Below are 19,725 nucleotides of genomic sequence, written 5' to 3'. Positions count from 1 at the left end.
CTTGTACATCCTTCTAATGTAAGTTTGGCACTAGCAACACCCTATCAACCATCTGGGATATCATAGCAACTACCTGGGATACCACAGCAACCACATAGCAATACCACAACAGCCACCTAGCAACCATTAGAGATATCATATTAACCCCCTAGTATATATTAACCACCTGGTATAACAAGGACCACTTAGCAACACCCTAGCAACCAACTGAGAATACACAGCAACTGCCTAGATCCACCCTAGCAACCACTTGAAACACTAAGGTAACCACCTAGTAACACTAGCAACCACTTTGAATACTTCACAACACCCTAGCAACACCAGACCTACAATATTACAGCAACCACCTAGCAATCCCCTAGCAACATCCTGGTAACCATGTAACAATTACTTAAAATACCATAGCAACCATCTTGCAAGACCCGAGTAGGCAATTGCTGAAGCTGCATTTTCTTTAGGAAATGCACTAGTCTTATCCTATTTAAAAATTATTTTTTATGTATTTTCTTCTCTTGATAATTTGTTGTAATGAGCAGCCCCATAGGCTGAAGCAAGAATAACTCCTCTGGTCTGAATGGTTATTTTCATTCCTTTTGGTTTCTTTACTATAAAAATCTCAGAATATGGTCAGCTTTATGGTCAATAAGCAATGATCACCTTTCATTATTAATCAGAAATCAACATCATGCTGCTGGCTCTAAGAGAAGGCCTATACAGTGCATTTAGAGGGGATGGTTAGGACTGGTGTTTGGGGGTGCTGGGAGACCGTGATTAGTGAATGTGGGTGTTGTTTGTGGATTGAGGGGGCGCCTTTTGCTTTCATGTGCCTTGTTACCATAGTGGCTCAGCTCGGCAACAAAGAGCCCACTGTGTGCGTGGGCCGTCACAAGGCTGGCCTCTTCTCCCCACTGCTGCGTCCTCCCAGCGCGGTGACATAACGACACAAAGACAGACAGTGACCTGCCAGCAGGGTGAGACGGATCTTTAAATTCAAAAACTGATGCTGGCACAAATGGGAAAACGATGTGACAGTTACACCATAAAAACTTCACAAATAACTCTGTTACTAACAGGAAACTGTAGTCTGCAGCAATGGAAATTGTGTTCTAATCAAACAGAGGAATGCCAAAGGAAATTAAAGTGATGTTTGGCTAAAAGGCAAATTTATTCAGTTTTCCCTTTCACCTCAAATTGAGCCAAGACATGTTTGGGTGTGAAGTTTTCTGCTTTAGTTTTGTAGCACATTTACAAAACAAAAGTAACAAACATCATACACAAAGTGTCAGAAACCCAGTAACCAGGTCTTTTTGAGACAACTTGATTGAGTGTCTAAGGCAAATACTGAGGTGTTAAACAGTCTCAAAAAGACTTGCTTATGTGGTTTCTGACATTATATGACATACAGTAAAAAAATGGACAGAAGTCTGTTATAAAACCAGTAGTGGAAACCATCTTGAAGCCTGTTTATCTGCACCTTTGCCTATTTTTTTACATCTAGAATAAGGGGAAAAGAGTGTAAATTATATTTTTGTCCAAATTATTACTATAACTAGCCTCTGCGAAATAATGACTAAACAGACACGTTCTGTTTTTATATTTTAAACTGGGTCTGTATCTTGAGCTCCACCTTGTGGCTGACTCCCTACATGAACACATGCTCCATCAGCTTGGCACTGTCTTGCTCTTGGGAGAGGCACACGGCTCCAGGCTGGGACAGAAGGGTGGAAATAATCTCCTGTGCCAGCTGATGCCGCCCCCTCTGCTCACAGCGAGTTGCAATCTCACTCCAGCTCTCCGTACTGCACATGACGTCATCTAGGATGGTCTTCTCCAGGGCACCTATGTCCAGTTACAGAGCGAGATTTGATGACAATTACTCATCATGGACAAAGGGCCAATATACATTATACTTGAATGCTGTTGTACCAGGACTAGTGTTTACATGTACACTCAAGATTAGAGCTGCATGATATGCCATCTGTTAGTTATGACAGCAATAGTGGTCTTTGTGATGCTGATATTGCAAGGCTACAGTAATAAAACCACAGGCATTTCAGATAAGGGTTCGGTTAGTGTTTTCATATTGAAAGAGATATTGAAATTTTAATATGCAGCAATGCAATCACAGTATAATATTTTCCCCATGTTGCACAGCCCTTCTCAGAGTTACATCAAAATGATCTTTAGCCCACGGAGAGAGATCTGGATTAGGCAGAGTTGAAATAAAATATACCAGCTAGTATATCTTTAGTAGTGTGCAAAAGACCAACCTCTGTTTAACCTTTCATTTAATTTCCAGCCATTAAGTGCAAGCTATTCATTTTTTAGGAGATATTTCTAATGAGATCAGTGATCCGGAAAGTTTGCAAATCAAACAAAGAAGCTGGTGACTGGCCTCCCCAGTCCAGACCTCAACATCACTGAATTTGGGATTACTTGGATCATGAGAAGCAGAATGCAAGCAACTCCTAAGACTGAACTTTGGAGGTGTGGAAAAATATCCCTAGATATCCCCAGATTTCATTAAAGACGAAAAGCAATTTTCCTGAAAATAACAGAAGTGATAATAAAAGGCAAGGGTAGACAGGCTGCATAGTGAAAAATTAGAGGCTTCTGTGTTGTTTACTGTTCAGTCGTATGTATGTATTGCTGTATTTATCTTTTTAATTTCACCTGTGTCATTTTCTTATATGATTTTCAATTAGTACTCATTGTCATTATCATTATCACCTGTCTGTAAAGCACTTTAAGCTGCCACTGGCATGAAAAGTGCTATATAAATCAAGATTACTATTATTAATATATTTTTGTTCATGAAAAATGAGTAACTTTTTTATTTAAGTATATAACAGCCTTTTGAGTGGTGGTCTCTTACTTTTGCACAGTACTGTATGTATATGCTAACCTTGCCCACCGGCATAAATCTCCTGTAGTAGCTGGAAGGCCAGGCCCTCTAGGTCAGATTTGAGGAGGGAGTGGCAGACGAAGCCAACAGACAGCAGTGCTGGCTTGCCCTCATACAGCTGAGTGAAATCCTGCATCAGATCTAAACGGGGGCACCCTCTCAGCACAAACATGCAGTCTTCTGCACAAACAACAAGAAACAGGAAATTTCAACTAATAACATCTACATAGGATTCAATCCTGCTATATTTTTGTACTAGTCTGCAGGCACAACATACACATGGCAGTGACAGGCAGTGTAAATATATCGAAATCTGCTAAGAAACCAGTCATGAGTGTGTTATAACAGTAGACAGTAGTGCGTGATGTGCCTGGTCTCACCTACTGTGAAGTCTCTGTTCTTGTAAATTAATTCTAAGGCACCGCTGGTCAGCCCTCGTCTGCACATGCTGAGTGCTGCCTTCCTCAGCACGCCGCAGGCCGTGTAAACAATGTGGGCCAGGGCCAAACAAGTGTCTGCAATGCGTGGGTCCTCATCTCCATGGCTACAGATCACATCCCCTAATTCTTCACTGTACGTCAACCTATGGGTGTAGCTCAGTAAGTATATTCTAACGTGTTGTTCTTTTGGGCCTTTTTTCAGATTTTCAGAAAACCAAACAGCATCATAACATCAGCCTGCAGTGAACAGAAACCACAGAGCTCAATATTTTCTGGAAAACATCATCTCATTAAATTAAAATGTTTTGGGTAGAGCATTTTGCAACAAATCCCATCACAAAGCAGTTTAACAAAAATCTGTGTCCAGACCCCTACAGAGTGAGCAAAGGACAACCACATTAGGCGAACACTTGGGGTTATGAGAAGAAGAAAGGATAGGAATGTCAAGCAATCATTATTCAAACTTTCATAGCATTATTTGAAAAATATTATATCATATTACATTTATTCAGACTCATCAACCCGAATATACACCAACAAACACAGTATTGTGCGAAAGTCCGAGACCACCCTTCATTTATTTCATTTCCCGTCAAAACAGCCATTATATATAAGTTATTCATTTTTCAACATAAGATAAAAAAACTCCGAAAATTACACAGAAGTATCAACAACTAAATATAATATTAAACTTCAGTATTTAGTCCACTCTTTGCCTTTATTTTCAAGAAAATTGCTTTGAGGTTTTCATAGAAATCTGCAGGGATATTTTTCTATACTTCCAAAGTTCAGAAGTTTCATTTTCTGTTTCTCATGATCCAAGTAATCCCAATCCTCATAGTGTTGAGTTGTCTTCTCACAGTGGAAGGATGAACAGAAACATCTGTGGATTTTTTCTGATCTTAAGCAAGAGTGGAGCTTGATTTTCTCCTCTCTCTCAAAGATGAAAGCTTCAAGCACTATTTATCCGTTTATGCATTCATGCTTACGGGAGTCCAATTTTCTTTGTTTCTTAAGTTTTTCAAACTCCAGTTTTGGAAACTCCTGTTTTTTTCCTTTGACTTTCCCCTTCCATATTCAAATGGTTATCTTACATCTTATATCAGACAAATATAGAAGAAATATATCTTGAAAAATGAATAACTGAATAAATGAATAAATAAGTACTCAGTGGTTGTTTTAACTGGAAATTAAATAAATGAAGGGTGGTCTCTGACTTTTGCACAGTACTAAAATGTGCAAAAATGTGCAATTGTAAAGTAAAAGTGGTGATAACATTTAACAGTAAGTGAACACACATCTTCTGGTGAACGTGCCAGACCACTGGTGAAAGTGGTTTAAGCAACAGCCAAATGTCTTTTTATGCGTTACTAACCTAAACAGAAAAAGACTATTGGCTATTGCATAAATCATTGTCACCAGTGCTCTGGCATGTTCACTTTGCAATAACTGCCCTCTGGTGGTCTGTAGAGTTCAGACATCCCAGAGTTCTTAAAGTGGAATTCCACCAATTTAACAACATTTATGTATAATTCAGTCATTCAGACGTAAACAAAGTAATTTAGAATGGTTTGATGTGAAATGGTGCACTGTAGAGAAACTGACCCTGAGTCCTTTACAGTGGTAGTAAATGCAAATATAGTGAATTTATTTACTATCCAAAACCACCAGTGAACCAGTTTTAATATGTAATGTTGATAATGGTAAAATAGTTGTCAATAAAAAAAGTTTTCTTTTGCCTTGTAACATCCTGCATTTATCTGTCTGCCATAAACAGATTAAAAAATACATTTTAGTTCCAAATCTGATCTGAGTGATCCACATTCGATACTATTTCTTAGTCGTAGTCATTATAAAATACTAACAATACAATTGTGTAAACCTTCTAGGACGTTATTCTTTAACATTTTGTATTTATGTTTTATGTACTGTGCTACTATGAACCGTGTGTTCAGTATTGGCCGGAATGAGCATCAAGAGAGAAAAAGCCGCATGGCTGCATCCCTGGCAATAAGCCTAAATTACTTTTTTGATTTACTAAAAATGTCCCCTCGGTTGTGAGACCTGTTACCTGTGCTGGGTGACCCAGAAAGTAACCAGCTGGATGTAGCCATGCTGCAGGGCACACCGGACACCCTCCAAAGACAATACTTGTCCTGGCAGGTGTTTCCCAGGCTGGACTGAGATCATCAGGGCCTGGAAGAAGAGCAGCACAGGAGGAAGCTCTCCCTCATACATGGTAACAGCTGCGAAAGAAAGTGATGAAATGTTAGCGCACCTTATCGCCAACCCACAACTCTGAAACAAAACATGAGAGAGGAAAATACATTTGAACCGCTCCATAGTCTCCATGTTCCTCAGGACTCCACGAGGGGACTTGGCAGCATGATACGCAGCAGCCTCATATTCACCTGCTTCAAAAAGATTTGAGAACCTGTGACGAAAAACACAGCACCACATTATCAATATAATGCTTTGAATGTATTGACACAACATATACTTTTAATAAATGTGAAATGGAGATCCAACTGCACCTATCAGTATGTAATTATAACTAGAAAACTTGCTTTTGTCATGTTGAATGTACACTGGCTAACATTTATAATTAAAGTATGCTACTTCTGTAAGTTTAACACTCTCTTAAACATTTTAACAGTGTAGATCACATTTTAAATGTAGCACATAAATCCTGAAACACACTTAAATTTTGGTAATATGTTATATAAAAAAAAAATACGCATAATATAACATTCTTGTATGGGTTTCATCAATAAAGCATGAAAACGGAAAGAACATTTCTGTGTTTTATGTGATTTGGAAACCTTTCAATGTAATCCATCAACAGCTCTGACTCGTGGACTTTGCAAGGATCGTCCTCTTCAAACACGTCTTTGTTGATGCCATAGCTGTCGGCTTCACAGACTGCAATAAAATAAAATACATTTAGCTTTCAAGAGAGCAGGTCAAACAGAGAGCAGAATTTCTACCATAATCTGTTATGCGTTGGAGCTAAACAAAGAGCACCTTTCATTTCTGAGACGCGCTCCAATTCAGAGCCGAGGAACTCGAGCAGAGGAAGGCGGCTTGCTGATTTTTCCCAAGAGCTGATAGCCTCATTCAGAAAAGTCAACTGTTTACAACTATAGACAACAACCATTCTGTTTGAGATGAGACACAAATTGCCATACACTTCTAAAGCATGACTCACACTACTTAAAAGCAAGTACTAGGGCTGAATGACATGGACAAAACACATGCTGCAAATACATTGCTTCATACTGTGAAAGCCATATGCCTTAAATATATTAAAAACACACTGGAGAATCCTTTATGTGACATGCCTGCTTCATTTTGACCAAAATGATACATTTTTGTTGGAACTTGCCTACATTGATCAGAACACTCAAAAGGACAAAACATCTGAAGTGCTCATAGCAATGAATATTATAAGAGGGCTCATTTGCATATAGCAGCTTCCACAATATCAGTATCTAAGGCAATTATCACTATCAAGATTAACAAATAGTTGTGTCACTGCAGTTCTAAGAATGATCCACTGCTCAAATAATATCTGCTCAGCTGTGGACCTCTGTGAGGGTCCTGACCACTGAAGAACAGCATCAAAGAGGGATAATAAACTATGCAGAGAAAAAGATTGACTACAATCTGCAATTGTAAAGTATGTGTTTTTAACACATTGTCAGTGAGTGTTACTGGAAATAAAAAAGTACAATTCCAAATTGGGTTTTCAGGAAAGTGAAAACATTCTCACCAAAGCTGCAGTGTGTTATTCTCTAAGCCAAGTTCATCTCTTTGGTTCAGGGTGGTCTTCATCTTGATTTCCAGCTCATGTTTCACCTGCACAGGCACATACTGGCTCTTTTTCTTACTCAGAAGATCAGCTCTCTTCTGCTTCAAAAACTTCAGATGCTCATCCAGGGCTTCTGGATTCAAAGACTCTTCAAATTTAAGGCCTGAAAGCAAAGAACGGTGAGATATTACACTGAAGCTGAACAATATACAGCTTGTGTTATACTTAGATTAATTAAGTGAAATTAAGTGAAAAATTAAGTGAAATTAACATTTTTATTCTGAAATTTTCACTTAGACCTTTTGCTTACCACTTTTAAAATCTGTATGAAATCCCGACTATAAGGAACTAAATTAAACTAAGGAACTAAGAATTAAATTTTGTCAGGGGTGGACAATCTTATCTGCAAAGGGCCGATGCGGCTGCAGGTTTTTTATTCCAAAAAAGTTGGAGCATACCTCATACCTCTTGTTAAATCACTTAATCTCAGTCTTCAAACAACTAATCAGGAGACTGTATGAATATCTGAGGCCAGAATGGCCCTTTGTGGATAAGATTGGAAACCTCGGCCTTACGCCATCATATAACATATGAAATTATTAATCAGATGCAGCAGGTTTACTTACATCCACATCAGATTTTGGCTGACAAAACATTTATCATTTAACATCTACTGATGTATTATCTAATTATAAATGGCACCAGTATTGGGTCAATTTCAGCAGAAAATGCTGGGTCAGGGAAAAAAGAATGAATGTGATCCCATGCTGTAACATATCTATCCTTATATAGCACACACTCAGATTGTGTGATGTGATGTTGTTAGCTGTGTTTTTCGTCCTGCGGGGTAGTAGAGTTTTAGCATGATAGCCTACGTTTAGATGTCCTTCTTAAAAGCTTCAATAAAAAAATACCTTAATAAAGGGTAGAAGAAAAAAATATTGGATCTGTATCGAATGCTACTCAGTGTTTCAATATTGATACTGGAAAGAAAATGTGGTATTGTACCACCTCTATATAAAGTATATCTATATCTAAATAAAAATGTCCCACCATGTTGTAGTTGGCAAATATAAATCAATATTTTTTGCTAAATGTTCTTGATAACTGGCCAATTTCAAAGGGGTGAATTGTCAATATTTACAGGCAATCACATTTAAGCCATATAACTGGGGTTAACTTGTTATTATTGTGAGAGTTAAGAAAAGCTTGACAATTTCACTTGCAGCACCCCACATTTTACCCAGATTTAGCACATATTTTAGTGTTAGTAGCTGAACCACTGAAACCATAATAAATTTTAAATCAGGGGTCTCAAACTACCAGCCAGTGCACCACATCCAGAATGTAAGGCAGCCTTATAGGACCCGTCACATGTTTACAATTTATCCTTATATCCAACCTGCAAACCTTTTATCTGTGGCTAAATATTTACATTTGACAGGCAGATTTGCATCCCTACCAGACACTGCAGCGTGCTGCCTAACAGAAGCTGTATAAAATCAACCTAGGTGGGTGCTTACATTGATACAAGCAAAAATAAAGCACTGCATGAAAGATGAATCATTATAATCAAAATCTAAAGCAGCCTGGACACTGCACATTGAGATCGAATGAGGCATTCACAACATAGCAGTGGATACTGCATGTCACAATTTAGAAATGCACATAATTATCAGACAAATCCTCTGAGAACGCAGAATTATCCACTCTTCTTTGTCAACATAAGATAATGATTGCGTAGCACAGCAGATAACTCCGCCTTGTTCAGGCAGGAATGCCACTGAACTCAATAATCAGGAGGGGTGTCCACATACCTTTGGCCATACAGTGTAAATTCATCAGGGCTATTAATGGCTGGTTTGTTGTGACAAGAGACACTAATAAACATTCACTAAGAAGCTCTTAAGTAAGCATATATGTTATGTAGCCATTGTCCTGATGTTCTTCCCCCTTGCAGAAGTCCACTTGCCTCATGGCTCTCAGGTAATTTTAGTCTGTGATCCTTGCTTTGAGTGACACGATCCCTACAGCTGTGGTTGAAGGCCTTTCTTTACCATGGCTGCCTGCACTTCTGAAAGTAGTCCAAACCAAAGAGGCTATCTTTTAAACTGAGTGAATACCAGTTAGCGTACCTGGTATCTGTCCCACAGGAATCTGTACCTGGTCATCTAAGGCCTCCAGTTGTTGTGAATCTCTGTGATTTTTTATGCACTCCTGAAGCCTTTTTGTCTTAGCTTGGACCTCAGCAGTGTCTCTCTGAATGACAGCAATCCTGAAAGAACAGGAAATAAATTCTACCTTCTCACAAAAAGCAACTTAATACTAGGCTAGATGGAAGTGGACACCATGAAAACCATCATCAGGGCAAGCTGTCCCGGTCATCCAAACATGAGGAAAGTATGTCTGGTATTAACCAGAGGTAAGTAGTGACTAGTTTTACTCAGTAAAATTTCAATAAATTTGTATTTCAGTACTTTCATCATCGTAATACTTAATACTTAATACATACTAAGTATGTTTATGATGCTTCTATGTTTTCCTCAGTTCCACTGTAGTCCTTCAATTTTAGTTCTTTATTCCTTTTTGGGGTTTATTTCATTCTGTTCAGTTGGTTCAGAACCCAGTTTGCTTTGCTGATTCTCACACCTCTTACTTTCAAACTTTAGCACTTCAGACCAAAAGAACTCCAAAAATAGAATAGTCTAACAAACTTCAGTTCCTATACTAACAGGTGGATAACTCAGAACTTGTGTAGTTTTGGGCCTGTTATTTTATTTCGTTTTAATAGCTATTTTACTTTTACTCGGGCCATTATTTCATTAAGGTAACAACTGCTACCTTAAACCTACCCACCTCTGATCTTAGCTTTGATTGTGTGGTGTTTTTACCTCTCTAGTAGTTGGGCAGCTCTCTTCTGACAGTACATCAGGGAAGTGGGTTGTGCTAGTATGGCCTTCAGTTTTCCATGAGCAAGCTTGGCCTTGTGGTCATTTGTTTTCACAGCAGCAATGAACTCGTCATATTCTTTCTTGATGGCTGTAAGAATCGGTTTGTACGCTGTAGCATAGTCAATTACCTAAATTAGGGAAATAATCAGGTTAATACACAGAGATTTCTCATAGTACTCAGTGACAGGAGTATGTACTCAAGTGCAGTTTTGATGGATCATAAATTATTTTTATTTTACTCTTGTGTGTTTGGGAGGAAAGGAATCTACTGTTTAGTCCGTTACTCAGATTTGGTTAACATTTAGTTACTAGTTCCTTTTAGTGTTTAATATTGTGTTTTGTTGGTGACAGCATCTATAATGCTGTGTAATTGACTTTTGAGATTTAGCATTTTATTACAGATGAAAAGCATCCTAAAAAGAGCAGAAAATTACCTAACAAAAACTTTAGATTAAGGCCTCATCTGAAAACTACTGTAGTTTACAACAAAAACATTAGATTAAGGCCTTATCTCAAAACTATTGTAGCTTACAACAATTTCTCAGACACTGGGCAGAATCGTTTTGTGTAATAACTTTCTATGAGGTAGCTTTTGCAGTTTTAAGAGCTTTTTACATTTTTACAGCAGCTTTTAGGGCTTTTTAAACTTCATGTCAAAGGGAACTACACCGATTTCGAACAGTTTCTACAATTAAATTCTAATCAACTAAACTAATCAGTCAGAATTTTACAGTGGTGGTGATGGAAACCAGACATCCAAATAGTTTATGAGGTTATAGAGGTTATGCCTCTAAAAACTCCCTCACAGTAAGTCATTACATGAAATGGTAACAAATATGATGCCTGAAACATTGCTTTACGGTACTTTTGAGATCAGGTTCTGAAGAAAAATATACATATTTTAAATCATTCATGATCAAGAGGTACATGCAGGCAGACTCGCAATGCAAAACAATTTTTTTTTGCTTTCATATCAAACCACACTGAATATCTTTGTTTACATCTTACAAAGTAACAATACCTTTGTTTGAGAATGTCATAAGTTTAGGCCACTACCCACCCCTGCCTTAGAAGGGAATTTTTCAAAATGTCTGCATAATTCAGTGGTTGAGATATAAAACATATATAAAAGATAATATATAAATATAAAAAAAGTAATCTAGAGTGGTTTGATGAAAAATGGTTAATTGTAGAGAAACTTAGGGACTTTTCTTTACAGTGGTGGTGATAGAAACCATGGGTCCCGATGTCTACAACACAAATACTTCGTTTACAATTCAAAATCACCTACACTTCTTTTGAATTTTTATATATAATATTGATGACGGTAAAATAGTGGTAAATTTGAGAAAAAAAGGAGTTTTCTTTGGGGACTATTTTTCTTTAGAACACCCTTCATGTATCGCTCCACCATGCATACATTGAAATAAATTGATTAAAATACATTTTAAGTCAAAACTTCATCACAAAACTACTGTAAAACAATGTATCAGGCAGCGCATTCATAACCAATTCATGTGAGGAAGCTTTTAGAGGCATTGAACACTCCAGACGTCTGGTTCCCATCACCAAACCACTCTGAATAACCTTGTTGGAATGTTATCAATTTAATTACACAGACATTTTGCAAGGTTGGTGAAGTTCCCCTTTAACTTCATTATATTAATAATCTACCTTGTCAAAAGCAGCACTGTAAACAGCATATTGATGCTCATCAGGCGCCTCAGCCGGGCAACACAGGCGCTCCTTCTCACTCGATATGAACTCATGCAGTGATTGCAAGAAATTAATGTCACTGGCAGTTCTAAAAAGGGGCACATCTTTATCATTAAAATCCATCGTTTTAGTTTCGATCGTTTGTTTCTTGTAATTGGGAGAGCTGAAAGTTTTAGCTGACATTGTACGGTGTACGGTTACTATGGGAACAAAGGCGTATGGGTAATGTAGTGCTTTTCAGATAAATGACTCGGAACATTTCTATAAGTTAAAGAATGCGAATGTATTTTACATCTATATTTAAATTTCACATTTGCCGCGCGTTTGTCGTCCCTTAACAAATTGTGGTTTATTACGTTTTCACTTTAAAAATCAGGCTTCGTGCGGGACTCCTAGTCCCTGTGATCGCTGCGAGAAAACCCCGTCGCGCCCTCCTCAAGCCCTCTTCTCACGATCCGCCATTAGCGAGAGGCTTGTGGTGAGTGGCGCTCCTGATTCGGAATAAAAATTAAGCTAGAAAATGAACACAAACACCTTGTCTGTCGAGCTGTAATACGAACGAAACGTCTCTGTTTCTCTGTGTGCAGGTGGACTCGACGGCAAAATGCAGATTTTCGTCAAAACCCTCACGGGGAAGACTATAACCCTTGAGGTGGGCAGAGGAAACGCGCTGGCTCGCGCTGGTCACGTTCACGCTAGCTTTAGATTTCACAACTGCTCACTTTAAATGATCCAAGTCGTGCACAGACCTGCTTTAACAAGCATTAAATTGGAGTTGTAGTTGTGAACACTTGTCAGAAAGTACAGGATTCATAACGCGCAATGTTGCTAACCAATAGCCGACTGGCTGATGTAGCACGTGTAAACAGCTCTGCCAGTTAAAGCAGGAAAAGCCATGAATAAGTGCTTCATTGAAAGTGTCTGTAAGGCTAAAAAGTGAAGTATCCTCTTTAAATAATTTTACAGAGGCATGTTTGTCAGTTTTAGTGGAGAGGTGGTTGGTTTGTAGCTGCTCACGTTAACGAGCTGCGTCTAAAGTCACGTCTGTAGTTGGCTAACTAACTGATGAATGTTATTAATAATAGCACTTTTGGTATGCGTCCATAGTTTTGAACAGAAGGTTTATAAGGTGAATTAATAGGGTATGAACAAGTCAGCACACTGTAATAACGTATAACGTTACCTAAATATGGATTTCTTTTTTCTTCTGTGCAGGTTGAGCCTTCAGATACTATCGAAAATGTCAAGGCCAAAATCCAAGACAAAGAGGGTAAGGCTGATTACTAGTAGCTGTAATTCTGATGCGGAATTGTAAGGTATTTTTGATGGTGTTGCTCTGTTTCTGGGTTGTAACTGTTACATTTTTATATAGGTATCCCTCCTGACCAGCAGAGGTTGATCTTCGCTGGGAAGCAGCTTGAGGATGGACGCACTCTCTCTGATTACAATATCCAGAAGGTAAGCAGTGCTTCGATTTTTGTGAATCTGTTTGTCTGTGCATCTGTACACGTGTGGATGGATGATGTAATTTTGTGTTCTGCACCCATATCTGTAATGAATAATTTAGGATTTTCATGTAGTATTTTTTGTTTAAGTAACTGGCACATATACACACCTCAGAACTATGGAAATGAAGGAAATGTATTAAGGGATGAGTCTTATTTGCTTACCATCTCAGCACTGGATATGGCTGTTATATGCAAACACACATGGGTCCTTTTATTTATTGTGTTTAGACTGGCACTGTTTAGCTATTATAGTAGATGGGAAGTGTTAATTCTAGTGCCTAGCACTGGTCCTTGTTGCAGTAAACGGAACAATCCCTATAGCGCAGATTGCTCAGAAATATACAGAGAAGGGGGAAAATGAGAAACTGTCAATTTAAATACTACGTTGGATTGATGAAGTTTGACAGGGACTAGTCGACAACCTGTTTGTCTATGCAATATTAAAAGCCAAATAGATTATTCTCTATGTACAGCCGTGAAGCTAATTGACTAACTCTGTCCAGGAGTCCACCCTTCACCTGGTGCTGAGACTGCGTGGTGGTGCCAAGAAGAGGAAGAAGAAGTCCTACACCACCCCCAAGAAGAACAAGCACAAGAGGAAGAAGGTCAAGCTTGCTGTGCTGAAGTACTACAAGGTGAGAACAGCTTTATATTATTTAATAAATTCTACTTGAATTTGCCAACTAGTGATCTGACCATGGCTCAACATGAGTTTGGAACCTGTGCATCGGGTGTCCAGCCTTATCCGCAAGGTGCCGGTGTGGCTGCAGGTTTTCACTCCAGCAAAGCAGATCACCTGATGAAATCTTTGAAGACTGAGACCAACTGATTAAACAAGTGGAGTCAGATGTACTTCATCTTGTTTGGAATGAAAACCTGCAGCCACACTGGCCCTTTGTGGATATGATTGGACACCCCGTGATAGTAGTAGGATACGGCAGCAGTCATTTTGATGTATTGTCTAAGCTAAAAATTTCCCAAAACTAAATTACTTGTATCATCAGGTTGATGAAAACGGCAAGATCCACCGTCTTCGTCGCGAGTGCCCCGCTGATGAGTGTGGTGCTGGTGTTTTCATGGCCAGCCACTTTGACAGGCACTACTGCGGGAAGTGCTGTCTGACCTACTGCTTCAACAAGCCAGAGGACAAGTAAATGTACAGTAGTCAATAAAATTTTCACCACCCAACAAAATTTCTTTGGTCTTCATTTCATATCATGAGCTACAGTGACTAGGTTTGATCTAATTGGGCATTTTAGTGATTACTGTAGATACATTTCTGTCAAAAGTTCAGTAGCCTTTAATCGCACAAGGCTCCAGTCCTCACAGGGTAAAAACACTGCAGACTTCAGCACACTTTAATCAAACACACCTGATTTAGCTCATCAGTTAATTAGCAAGGCCTTCATAAAGGGAATTTGGAGCGGTAGTGAGGGTAAACGCTAATCTCTGCAGCACTTTGGCCCAGAAGGTTTCCAGTCTGAAACGTCTGCTTTAAATGGATGTTTTGTAAGCTGTGCAAGTGTAATGCTTGAAGGTCTAGTGAAAATCTGTGCTCTGAGATGGTTCTTTAAAACAATAATGAGCTGTAGCTATGCAGAGATCTTGTACACAAGATGTTGGATCTGAACACAACTTCCTTACTTGGTAGCAGAGAAGTTCATTGAACACGTTTCCTCTTTTTCCCTCTTTGCTGCCACCTTGTGGTTAAAGACGGTATTTGTGACTGCTTTTGGAAGGAGTAATATTACGACTTATTAGAAGTGCAGTTCAGTTCATTAAATTAATAATGTAGGTTGACTGGTGGAGTTCTCTTTAGGAAAATGCTAAATAGTGTAAGTATAGAGAAATCAAATATCCCTTTAACATTTAATAGAAAAAAGGCCTCACAAAGTCAGGCTGACTGTAAATTTCATAACGTCTTTCTAGTGCATTTCACAAGGAAATATACATTTAATCTAATTACAAAAATATATACATTCATGTAATTTTATACATGAATGATTAAATAATTACATGTAATTTTGTTTTAATGCTTTCTAATGTAAATAAAACAGGAACCTGGAGTTAGCTCTTGAAACTATACAAATAGCATGACGTAAATATCCCCTTGACCTGAGGAAGTGGTGTGTTTGTTTCTGTGTTTGCTCTAGGCACGATCCTCAGGGGCGCCATGACTTCGAGTATGTGTTGTACATTGAGCATCCGTTTGCTGGAGTGTGGGGAAAAGTTATGCTGTTGACTGAGTGCTCTTCAAGGCCTGTAGCCAGGGGTGGAAAAAATACTGAGAAACGACATTTAAAGTGAAAGTTTGGGTGCTGTGTTTAAATTTTACTCAAAAATGACACTTAGAAAGTATCTACATAATTAGGAATTCTTTTTTAGTCATTAGTTTTACATTCATATGAACTTGAGTAAGGGGTCAAAAGTACATTTTATCTTTTAGAAATTAAAGTACAAGTGTTTAAATCCAACAATACTTGTGTACCGTAACAAAGTACAGTCACTTAAAGACAATGTGCATGGGAAGTCATAACGCATTAACTCAAACTCCTTCCATACAGTGTGTTTTTTTTTTCTGTGTGAAACATGGTATAAAGGAGGGTCTCTGAGAGAGTTGAGTATTTTCTTTCAGTGTTATATGAGGTGGTGGGAGGATGGCGTGAAACATATTGATTTATATCATTTTCCCTGCCTGCTGGTGCACAGTAATGTAATCAGAAATCAGAAGACATTACGTTTGAGGGGAGATTACTAGAAAACAAGAATTTTGTATTTTAATTGTGATTAATATGACCAGGCATATAAACCATCAAGGTAAACAAAAAAGCCCATTTTAATTTCAGGTTGACTTTAAGTATTTTCCACCATTTTCTTTAGCTAATGTTGTAGCTCCCATGACCTTTGAGTTTATGAAAAAAGGGAACATGAAGAAGAAAGGAGTATCAAAATTTCGCTGCATGAAGGCTTCTCAAAAGGCCATGAAAACCTCCTTTTTCCTTTGCGGTCTTTGTAAAAATGTCACAAGGTACTCTCTCACCAGCTGATCCTGAATCAAACCCATTTTACAAAAATTTTAAAAGATCTGGCCCTGAACCTGCTGATCCTCATCTGGTATGAACGTCACTGTCGGCAGAGAGTTTACAGACAGTACTGAATGAGGAGCAAAAGCATTATTTTTTTATGTGAGGACAAAAGATTCAACAAAAAACAAACATGACAAACAGTAAAATTGACAAACAGTAAAATTGGAAAGTGCACAAGACTACACTTTCTGCACTAACATGGACGACTGTAGGATGTAACACTGAAGCATTTTATTATATTATTATTATGATTAGTATGCAAACCTTAGTCCAATGTTATTTCTTAATGTAAGTTTGTTTTATTTAATAGTTTTTGTGTTTGATTTTTGTAGGTTTATGTACCAAAAATAATCATAATTCATTTTTACATGACCATTTTTTAACTTCTCTTGATCCCTTAGACTTACACTGTCTGTTTTTGTTACTGTGTCTTTAAGACTGATATATGTAAATGATCTCTGTTCTGATAGGCTGCCCTGTATTGCCCCTAATTCAAAAACCAGTCCAGACTGAAACACTCCTTGTAACTACAACATGAATGGGTGGGGCTAACTGCTGTAGGCTGAATAGACCTCTAAGGTCATGTTGTTGTTCTGTAGGTTAGTAAACAAAAATGTTCCAAAGTCAACATGTTTTGCGTACATACATTTTCCATCAAATATCACTGGATCCTGTGAATTACGAGCTCATTAAGGAGTCCAGATACCATTATTACTATGCAAGTTGACACTGCTGTGCATTGAACTAACATCAGAAGACTGGTACCCACACCAAAGTACCCCATGCAAACCAGTAACGTGCCAAACGTGGTAGTTAAGTTGCTTTGACAGTGGTACAATCTGAGTAGCTGGCATTGTTACATAACGGTGTTTATGTTTAATAGTAGACCTACTTTTGTGCAACATCATTCCAACGCACAGGAGAGTTGGCTTGCTTGTAGTACATAGGCAGTAGGGGTGCGGGAAAAAACTCGATTCTTAGATGCATCGCGATGCGGACGTGAACGATTCTGAATCGATTCACAAATGTCAAAAATCGATTTTCTAAATATTTAATTTATAACGTAATGTTGACGGAACGCAAAAGGAGGAACTCGGAAGTGCGGAAGTGCAGCGCCCAGTCAGTCTGTTCCGGCACATAACAAAAACACTACAGGATGAGTGAGAAATCCGACCGGCTCCCTCTGCATTAAAGCCAGGTTAGGTCAGGAGTCACAACACAAATGATAAGAAGAGCCATTTTCCTTTCAACAAAAATCAAACCACCTTGGGAGCCACAACATTTATGTCCAGTGTGTGTCAGTATGTGATAATGTCCTAGTATAGGCTAAACAATATAAACGAAAACGCAGATTTACTTCGCTCTGCTTTAAGCTTTAGCTATAGCCGCTTTCCTCCCATCTCCGCCAGAAAACTTTTCCTCTAAAGTAGATCAGTTTCTTGTAAAATGTCTCTCAAAGTTCTGCTGTTTTACGAGGCTGAAGTCGCTTTTTTAAGTCACTCCAGCTTCTTGTTCGAATTTACCCGTTCCACCTTAAATTCTGACTGAGGTGCCGATGTTGCACAGGACCCAAAGATGTTTTACTGACAAAGTGATCCTCCCCGTCTGTACAACGAGACCAAAACCGAAGTTATGAAATCACTAAAGAAAACAGGCAGGATGGCTGTAACATGTGCTGCGTGGACATCCACTGCCACTGGATGTTATTTCACCATAACTGCGCATTTTATCGCAGATGAGTGGCACCAGCGTCTCATGTGCTCCAAGCAGTAGCAGTGAATGAGAGCCTTCCAGTTCACTTGCCACATCACTTCCATTTGTTTTATTAATAAAATATATTGGAAGTAAATGCATTATAGATCATTACAAATACTTAGCTTTAAAAGTACCAAGTCCTGACACAGTAAGAAAATAGAAATCCTGTATAGAAAAAAAAAAGATGCATCAAGATATATAGTATAGGTATATAATCGTTTTATAATCGCATCGCAGCCCTCTGATTTGTAATCGAATCGAATTGTGAGGTGCCTATAGATTCCCACCCCTAAAGGCCAGCATTATGATTTTTATTTTGACTGCTAAGCAACCAACCTCATAATTCTAAATATTCAGTAATATTAGGGGAAAAAATGTATGTAGGAACAAAAGAGAATGATGTATCAGGATTGGGACTCTTCAGTTAGCAAGGCATGAGAGCAGCGAAAATCATTTTTTCCATACAGAAATCTGCTGAGACACAGAGTTCTGAATATATCATGTCTTGAACTAAGGAATGATGCATGACCAGAGGTCTATATGCAGATTTATGTAAAGGTTTTTCATGACAGCACAAAAATAATAAATTCAAAACTAAATTCAAAGTCTTTGCTACTTAGTTTTTATATATGGACTGTACGGACTGGTGAGTAAACAGCATGTTTTGTAACTTCATTTTTAGAGAAGAACTCCATCGATTTTCCCAAATTTCTGCATACTTTAGTCACTGAGATGTAAACAAAGTCATTCAGAGTGGTCTGACATGAGAAATGGTTCATTGTAGAGAAACAGCGGTGGTGACAGAAACCAGGGGTCAAAGTGTCTATAGCCATTTTATTGAGTATCCAAACCCACCAGTGAACCTAAATGCTTCTGAGTTTTTATATGTAATGTTGATGATGGTAAAACAGTGGTAAATCTGAAAAAATAAATTTCTTTGAACACTATTTTGCCTTATAACGCCCTGTATGTACCCCTCCACCATAAAAAGCGTTACAAAAAATTACATTTAAGACCAAAACTTCACCTCAAACTGGTCTTGAAACAGTGCCTTACAGTAAAGTCACACATATTTCACATTTATTGTGCAAAAACCCTGAGTTTATTCATCTGTGAAATTCAAGTGACTTTTCTGTGAGGGAGCTTTTAGAGGCGCTAAACTCTTCAGACGTCTGGTTCCTATCACCTCCACTGTGAACATTTATGACTCTCTAGGTTTCCCTGTGGAGTATTTTACATCAAACCACTCTCGATGACTTTGCTTACATTGTAACTACACACTTTAAAAAGGTGGTTCTTCAAAGGTTTTTTGGTAAAGGGAATGGTACTACTTAGAACCATGAGTTCTACATAGAACATTTCATGCTTAAATGGTTCTTTGCATGGTGGAATAGTTCTTCAGATTAAAAAAGCTTTTTTAAAAATGGTTCTGTATAGCACCAAAAAGTTGTTGTTACAAGCTTGACATCGTAATAACACCAGAAACCCTTTTGGTGTTATATGTAGCCATTTTCAAAATATGTCTATATAGAACCACATACAACACATCTGAA

General features: G+C 38.2%; 2 protein-coding genes across 2 annotated transcripts; one reads left to right on the top strand and one right to left on the bottom strand.

The window, feature by feature from the left end:
- Window positions 1-1,348: 1,348 nt before the first annotated feature.
- On the bottom strand, window positions 1,349-11,993 carry LOC118816640 (clathrin heavy chain linker domain-containing protein 1-like). The gene is made up of 11 exons (XM_036583130.1): window positions 11,782-11,993; window positions 10,048-10,235; window positions 9,292-9,431; window positions 7,118-7,319; window positions 6,370-6,485; window positions 6,168-6,267; window positions 5,673-5,779; window positions 5,417-5,591; window positions 3,286-3,488; window positions 2,906-3,085; window positions 1,349-1,839 (listed from the first exon to the last, which is right to left on the bottom strand). The coding sequence occupies exons 1-11, from the start codon at window positions 11,944-11,946 to the stop codon at window positions 1,643-1,645; spliced, it is 1,773 nt and encodes a 590-aa protein (XP_036439023.1). The 5' UTR covers window positions 11,947-11,993; the 3' UTR covers window positions 1,349-1,642.
- Window positions 11,994-12,234: 241 nt separating this feature from the next.
- Window positions 12,235-14,524, top strand: rps27a (ribosomal protein S27a). Its single transcript, XM_036583129.1, has 6 exons — window positions 12,235-12,301; window positions 12,411-12,475; window positions 13,039-13,093; window positions 13,196-13,281; window positions 13,835-13,966; window positions 14,336-14,524. Exons 2-6 carry the CDS (start codon window positions 12,428-12,430, stop codon window positions 14,483-14,485), a joined length of 471 nt encoding a protein of 156 aa, XP_036439022.1. The 5' UTR covers window positions 12,235-12,301; window positions 12,411-12,427; the 3' UTR covers window positions 14,486-14,524.
- The last annotated feature ends 5,201 nt before the right edge of the window (window positions 14,525-19,725 follow it).

The sequence above is a fragment of the Colossoma macropomum genome, unplaced genomic scaffold (assembly GCF_904425465.1).
Source record: "Colossoma macropomum unplaced genomic scaffold, Colossoma_macropomum, whole genome shotgun sequence".
Lineage (NCBI taxonomy): Eukaryota > Metazoa > Chordata > Actinopteri > Characiformes > Serrasalmidae > Colossoma > Colossoma macropomum.
The sequence above is the reverse complement of the archived record's forward strand: the minus strand, read 5'-3'. Positions and strand labels throughout refer to the sequence as shown.

Bases quoted from the DNA above. Each gene is read 5' to 3' on its own strand.
- LOC118816640 (XM_036583130.1), bottom strand. From the start codon at position 11,946: ATGGATTTTAATGATAAAGATGTGCCCCTTTTTAGAACTGCCAGTGAC. The intron at 10,236-11,781 runs GTAGATTATTAA...TCCCTAATTTAG, and splicing joins ACAGTGCTGCTTTTGACAAG to GTAATTGACTATGCTACAGC. The intron at 7,320-9,291 runs GTACGCTAACTG...CTTTGCTTTCAG, and splicing joins TCCTGTGGGACAGATACCAG to GCCTTAAATTTGAAGAGTCT.
- rps27a (XM_036583129.1), top strand. From the start codon at position 12,428: ATGCAGATTTTCGTCAAAACCCTCACGGGGAAGACTATAACCCTTGAG. The intron at 12,476-13,038 runs GTGGGCAGAGGA...TCTTCTGTGCAG, and splicing joins GGAAGACTATAACCCTTGAG to GTTGAGCCTTCAGATACTAT. The intron at 13,282-13,834 runs GTAAGCAGTGCT...AACTCTGTCCAG, and splicing joins CTGATTACAATATCCAGAAG to GAGTCCACCCTTCACCTGGT.